This window comes from Lepisosteus oculatus, chromosome 7, assembly GCF_040954835.1.
Source record: "Lepisosteus oculatus isolate fLepOcu1 chromosome 7, fLepOcu1.hap2, whole genome shotgun sequence".
NCBI lineage: Eukaryota > Metazoa > Chordata > Actinopteri > Semionotiformes > Lepisosteidae > Lepisosteus > Lepisosteus oculatus.
In genome coordinates, this window is record NC_090702.1 from 38,331,752 (window position 1) to 38,339,421 (window position 7,670).

The window sequence follows — 7,670 nt, forward strand, 5'->3', positions numbered from 1 at the left end:
AAAGTCCATGCATGCCCAGGCCATGACATTACCTCCACCATGCTTCAGAATTTGCTTGGAAAAACAAAAAAAGGCCAGGAGAGTTTTGAAACAAAGTTTTGTGGACAGATAAGATGAAGATAAGCCTTTAGCAAAATGATGGAAAGGTTAAAGCAAATAAGGCAAGAATTGTAGCTCCAAAGAACACACTCCAAAAGAACCTGACCTGATCTGAAGAAACATTTTGTCTACTTATGTAGAACAAAATACTTCCATACCTATTGGGCGGGGCTTCACTGTGCAGCAAGCAAAGGACCCAAAACATGCGGCCAATGCTATCAATACATTTATCAAAAATAGTTGAAAATCTCAAACTACCAACATCTAAAAAGTCCAGATGTAATTCTAAATAAGCATACATTTTATGTGCTTAAAAAAACGAAATCCAGAATATCCCAGGAACCGACAAGAACCTAAAGTGGCTGCATCTCACAACATTACACAAAGACTTTGGAGAGTTCAACTGAATTAAGCACATGCCACCATGCAGCCCCTACTGTTATTATCATTTACATTAATCTTCTAATCATGAATACAGATGGCTTGAATGTAAGGTAAATATATTAGTTTTGCTCCTGCTGTCCCAATATTTTTGGAGGGCACTGTTTTGCAATATTTGATCAGATGTACCGTCTCCCACCCAATTAGTTTTGCCCCAAAGTGCAAAATCGACATTCTAAACTAGTTTTACTTCATATATTAACTGTTAAGCACAAAGTCTGGTTGGGTATCTTTCAGACCAGGCATTTTAATCATTGCAACAAGAAAAAGTACAGGGATCCCAATTGAAACCAAAGCCTGTTATTTTCAGCTTCTTCAGTATCCGAAGGCCTAAAAATCTCAACGAATAAATGTGTTTGCACTTAAATTAAACAGACCATCGTTTTGACAGATTAAATGGGGTTCAGTTCAATGAGTTAAGATAAATGCATAAAGCAGAACAAGCTCTTGTTATGGTTATTAATAATCTTCTGATAACTGTTGTTGCTGTTGTTGTTGTTGTTTTAGCCATTCATGACTGTTGAACAGTAATGTTCCTTTTGGCACTTGATCATACTATAATGCTGAATAGATTATGGAGGGTTGTTGATATTACTGGTATTACATCTTTGTGCTTTAAATCTTATCTGACAGAATATATTTTTTTCCAATTAGTCAAAGTTCCGCCTCTACAAAGTTGCTCTCCTCTTGTGTCGCACAAGCTTTTTGTCTTGGTCCAATTGTTTTTAGTATCTATACATTACATTGGGGCAGACCCTTCATAAGTATAACATCAGCATTCATTTCAATGTTGACTGGTTGTTGAAATGTATGTTCTCACACAACCTGATGTTAATCAAGCACCATCTGCACTGTCATTTAAAAAATGATGATCTAACGATCTAAAAAATTAATGCAACTAAACATTTTATATCTGAACTCCAACTAGACCAAAGTGATATTGACTAACTCCACAAATATGTTAAACTGACTATTAATGACTATTAGCCCTGGAATCAGTCCAAGAACTCAGGTGAGGAATCCCAGGGTCATTTCTAACCCATGTTTTGCATTTGATGTTCATTTTCACAGTGCTATGAAATTAGCAACTCTCCTAGTCTGATACAGAAAGGCTAATGTGTTTTTGTCTTCCTGAAGCTTGATTATTGAAATTTATTGCTTATTGATACTGTACAACCAATCATGGTTTTGAAAAGCAGCAGTTTATTCAGATCTCAGCAGCATGGAATTTGACAATTAGGATACATGAACATATACCACCTGTTTTAGCTTCTTTGAATTGTCTCACTGCGGATTTCAGAAAACAACTCCAAATCATGCTGCTCACTTTTAAGAGCTTGAATAATCTGACTCCTGACTACAACTGTTTACTCCCAGGCCATATCAGATCTTCTGTCAGTCAGTGCTTTTAAATCTTGTATTAAAACTCTCTTTAATACTCCAGCTTTTAATTTTGTTTAATTTACAGTTTTCACTTGTGGGAAACAAGTGAAATAGCTGTCTCTCTCTGTTTGAAAGGCACTAAATAAAATCTAGTCTACTCAGCCTCTGACTTAGTCCTACTAAAAATAGCTGATTGATTCTATAAAGGATATTGTTCATAGTATTAATCAAAATCAAAGCTTCAGGAAAGTTACAGAAGTCAATACATATTTTGTTTGTTTTTTGGTCTAAAATAGTTTATTGAAACTTATAATGTAGAAGCTTAGCTTATTCTGATGAGTACTGCAAATATATATGAGAGGGTTTATATATATCCTAAGTTTGTTTCAGATGTATATGCACTACAAAAAGCCAAACTGTTAAAATCTTTGTATCAACAGAGCATTCTCATACTACCCAGGCTATAATTCCCCTTAGCCTGAGCCTCTCTGTCTTCAAAACAGTGAAGGACTCACTTAGCTGAGTAGCAAATGATCAATTCAGAAAGGAATTAAAATTGAAAAGATGTACACAACTGCTGTGTTTTCAACAGGTTAACATGTTCTTATACAGTAGTTCTAATACAAATATAATTGATCTTTTTCTGTTAATAGTAGTACATGCATTAACAGAAAAAACAGATTTTTAACCCACGTAATGCTATTGTGTTTGCATTTTATGTGGGATTACCCAATAAAAACAGAAATCTGCAAGTAACGGTTTCCAAGGGGAAATGAAATCTTTGTGCCTGTGGGTGTTCATAAAGTAAAAATAGCATTGATGCTAATGTCTCTGGAGCTTGGGAAGTCTATAGCAATACCCTCCACATAAATGAAATAATTATGCACACCATGCAAAATCAGATCATGCCAATTTTGTCTCTTCAGTGAAGCAAAAATTAAACCTAATTTTATAAAACCTAAGCAGGCAAAAGAGGGTGGAAACTGCAGCTACAAGAAAATGTATTAATGAAGAAGCATTAAACTGCTTAGTTTCAAAACCAATAAGAAATGTTCAAAACTTTAAAAGGGGGGTTTCAAGTAAATAAACACCATACTACTGTATACAAACTGCAGAGATCAATATTATATTGATATGCCAATTGCTACATTTGTCATAAAATCTTACACAGCCTTCCCTATCAAAGGTGCGAAATTCACACTTTATTTGCCAAATTTTCCGCTTAGTAATACAGTACCAGGTAGCACTATAGGTGTAATGTAAAAGTGTATACAGTACGTTAAAAAACACCTTACTTTTAGAACCTAACATTTTGCTAAGAAACTTGAAACATTTTCAACTTTCTTTCATTACGCTGGGTCGAAAACAACAAGCACTCAGTAGTATAGTGAAGAATGTACTCAAAAATAAAGCACGCCAAAACAAAATAAACCCTAATTGTCACCATGGTAAAGCAGCTGACAGCGAATGTCCTTTTAAAGTTAAGGAAAGAAGACATTTATTATTAAAATAAAGGCTTTTCATCGCTCACCTTTTGTTGCCTCCTTGCCATGTCTGTAGGTTGTTTGGCATTAAAAGGATATGCTATACACCTCAGCACAAATATATAAATCTGTAGTTTCGTCCTTCTCATCTCTTCTTCTTTCTGTAACCTGTCTTGTTCTTCTTTCTCCTTCTCACTGATGACAGAAGGACTGGGGCTCGCAGGTCTGGCAGTGTGTGATCGTCTTTCATCCCAGGAATTTCGCCCTTGTGCGGGTAGGGACCTCTGTGAGCTGACGGCCAGCGGGACATCTCTGCGGTCCTCTTCCAATACCTCATCGCCCGATTCCTCTTCGCTGGAAGAAGGGTCTAACATTTTTAGCGACTGGTCAAAACTGTGCCCAGCTCACTAACTACAAAGGCGAGGATATCAACAGGCGCAGCACCTTTAGGTGGGTTGTTTTTTTTTTTTGTACACGTCGAGTTTAAACAGACTGTTTCCCAACACAAACCTAGAGGGCGGAGTTTTGAGAGAGGCGAGTCATTCTCTTGGGAGGTTCGCTAAAATGTTTCTGCCGATGCTGCTGTAAGCAGATCACGTTTAGTACAGACCAACAGAGATGTAAGTGGTGGTAGAGAGCACAGGTAGGCAACCTGTAGCACCGACAACAAGCAACACGTGGGAAGCTTTTTTTTTCCCTTAAGGGTACAGCGGCGATGAAATGCATGTTATATCTGAGTTTTACGTATATTAATAAACAGCAGTTTGTATTTCATGTTGTCTTATAAACTGTTTCAGTTAATGAGTGAATATATTGACCTTTTTATTATTTGTCGTATGCTATTCACCCTTATGAACGTATCAGCATGCTTTCCCCCGAAACTAAAAGAAAATAGTGAATGAGTTATACTACCTCCCCCTTCTCTGATTTGGCTGATGTCCTACTATTCCAGTAAAATGCGTTTACATTTCAGGTATCGTTCTTATCTATATAGTACAATTCTGTTCTTTTATTCTAGTATTTTTTCTAGTTGGAAAAACAGTGCTCTTCAGTGCATGAGCATCCGCATTCCTGAGCCGTAGACAGGCAATAGCAATTAAATACAAACGGTTCTCAAGGGCACTTCCTTGTAACCTGGGATACAAGCTATAAAGTCAACCCAGAACCTTTTCGAGCTTCGGAATAATCTAGCGTCCACAGTGTACGAATGAAACATTCTGTGATCATATAAAAATAAACAATTGAGTTCTTTATGTTTTAATATTGTATAATACAAACATAAACGAATACACATAAAGTATAGTAAACATCCCCTTATTAATCTGGTTTTGATAAGTAAAACATTCAGGTGAACTCCTGTTTGTATTTGTTTTACTTTGGTATTTGAACGACTGTATTGAATATGATTACATATTAGAATTATTATAAATGTATATTTTATAACATATTAAATTACTTGTATTTAATGTAAGTAATATAATTTATCTTATAAAAGCGGATTTCTCGCAATGCGCTTTGATATCTTCATATCATATTTAAATATTAACGTTTAGAGCAGCTTTGTCATCGATTTTAGATTTATCTGGGCTTTTTTTCCATCTTTTTTTGTGAAGAAAGCTCATATCCAAATATCTAAGCAATACACGACTTTTAAAATGTAAAGTTCCTTAATTTATTTTTCAGAAAACGTGAAGCTTATATTTACCAAATACTTTGCATTTCCTTTCCCAGTTTATAAAGGTAAGCTATAAATAAATAGTTTGAAGGCACAAATATAGCATGAAACAATGTAAACACAGTTTGAGAGGTAGGAATTAAATCACTGCTTTAAATTAGTGGAAGAAAAGCTTTACTCCAAGACAGGTTTATCTATTTTTTTAGCTGAGCATTATAAATGTATGGATTTGCTATAAGATGGCATGCATTCCCATTACATATACTGTGCCTGTATTGGACTATGCGGTGAAAACGAATGATGAATTGGTTTGGATTTTTTTTTTAAATCAAATATTGTCCACTATTGTCTCGCATTACACATTATAATCTGCTGATTATAGAAGGTAGAGAACTGCACACTGCATTGCAGCACAGAAATCCTCTAAGACTTACTTCTTATGAAAATAGCATCTTGTTTACCTAAAGGTTTCTATAGAAATGTGAAAATTCTCTGTAGAAATCTATAGGGTTCCACTGGTATATTACTATTGTAACGCTCCCAGGGTTTGCTGACAGAAAGAAACAGGCCGGAAGCTCTGGCACGGGTTGGCAGGACATTTATTAAAGACGCTGAGGGGGGTTACATACAGGGGAGATACAGCACCACACCTACACAGACACAAGAGGGAAGCCCTCGTCCCACTATATATGGGCGGGTATTCCCGCCCCTCAGCCGCCGTTCCCAGCCTGTCTTGCGAGCGCATGGCTATAGCACCCCACGTGGGTGCTACATTGCCTCCTCTTAAAGAGTTGGGCGTTGTCCTACCGATACAGACCATTCCTCCAGGCCGCACTGCAAGGCTGGCTACTCCCCAGCCTTCGCTGAGCCTCTCATCAGGGCTGCCACCACACCAGCAGGGCTCCACTGGGCCTCTCCCATGCACCAGGCCGGTCTCCCAGGGCTCCGCTTGGCCTCTCTCCACGCACCGGGCCTCTCTGTTGAGGGGGCTGTTTGCTTTCAGGGACCCCTCTGCGGGCTCCTATGGGTTTCTCTCCATGCTCCAGCCTCTCCCTGCGGGGCTCCGCTGCTGGGGGCCTCCCTCTGTAGGTCTCTCGCGCATCCCCAAGGCCTCTCTCCCAGGCCTCTCCGTTGTGGGGGCTCTCTTCACTCCGGCCTCTCGCTGCAGGGCTCCGCTGGTGGGGGCCTCCCTCAGTAGGGCTCCCGCGCACCAGGCCTGTCCGCTGCAAGGGACCTCTCTGTGGGCTCTTACTCCACCACTTCTCTCCGTCTCACTCCTGACACCGATGTAGCATTTTTGGGTTCACATGGGTATATGCCCTTTTCACTCCCGCCTCAGGTTGGCCCTACACCGATGAGGCTCGAACCCGGGCCTCCGGCATCACTCAACAGGGAACCAGCATGCTGAGCTAAAAGGAGATCTCCCCTTGGCCAGGCGGGTGAGGTCCCTGCTATTCACAGGGAAGGAGGGTGACGTCACCGCACTGGCAAGTCGGCTTGCACAACCTGTAATGTAGGCCATATGCGATTCACTCTCTCCCGCTAAATTTGCCATCCTCGGCGAAGGGCTATCCCATCCTACACCTCACACCAATGTAACACTTCCGGGGTTCGCCGACGGAAAGAAACAGGCCGGAGGCTCTGGCACGGGTTGGCAGGACATTTATTAAAGACGCTGAGGGGGCTAAACACACATTGGGACAGGGGTGATACAGTAATGCACTAGACCTGCACAGACACAAGAGGGAAGATGGCATCTCCAGCTCTCATCCCACTATATACAGGGGGTTATTCCCGCTGCTCAGGCGCCGTTCCCAGCCTGTCTTGCATGCGCAAGGCTACAGCACCCCACATGGGCGCTACACTATAAAAACATTTAGTTCATATTTGTAATGAACTGTAAACATGATTTTGATATTAAGGTATAGTAAGGAAGCACAATCTTGACAATATAATAATGTTTAAAAAATATTTTTGTGTGGAATCATTCAACTTTAGCCTTCTTGCATGTAATTTGCTTTATAAGAATCTTGGATCATTTCAGCTTCAAATAAATCACAAACTTAATTATTCTCAAAGATTAAAAACAATTTTAACATCACTAAGACAACTCTTATATCCAGTCATGGTGAAATCATATAAACTTTCTTGATTACCTTTTCTGAAATGAAATTAGCTTAAGGGGAAAATCAGCTAATTTTCATTATCAGACAGAAACTGAAAGAATATGTAGTGTATCTGCATATGATTCACTGAGAACGGAACATGACAGTATAAGTCTTAACAATTAAGAAGGTGATTAAAAAGAAAAAATCAGCTTTGGATTTATGAAAGTTTTTATTTCCATATTCAGAAAAAGAGTTGTGCTTTGTAAAATTATAAAAAAGCAAAATGTATTTTACCTAAATTAGATAAAGTTGAAATATCTGAGACACCTTTGTATTTGTAGAAGCAGAGGTTTTAAAAGTTTTACTTCTATAAATCAATTAGCCTAGATGTTGTTTTCCCAAATCTCAGGCACCAGTGTAACTGAATTTGTTTAGTACAGTATAGCAAATCAGAAGTGTACTCTATCACCACCAATGCAT

At 38.9% G+C, this 7,670-nt stretch overlaps 1 protein-coding gene across 10 annotated transcripts in view; it reads right to left on the bottom strand.

Annotated features, from left to right (window-relative positions):
- cadps2 (Ca++-dependent secretion activator 2) overlaps positions 1-4,159 on the bottom strand; it is a 275,041-nt gene extending 270,882 nt beyond the window's left edge. For 5 of the 10 annotated variants that reach the window (XM_069192478.1, XM_069192475.1, XM_069192474.1 and 2 more), the window contains exon 1: positions 3,455-4,159. In XM_069192478.1, the coding sequence (XP_069048579.1) occupies positions 3,455-3,781 (327 nt within the window). In that variant the 5' untranslated portion in view covers positions 3,782-4,159. The remainder of the gene's footprint in view (positions 1-3,454) is intronic. The other 5 variants (XM_015352518.2, XM_069192476.1, XM_069192477.1 and 2 more) reach the window with 2 other exon arrangements.
- Between the last annotated feature and the right edge of the window lie 3,511 nt (positions 4,160-7,670).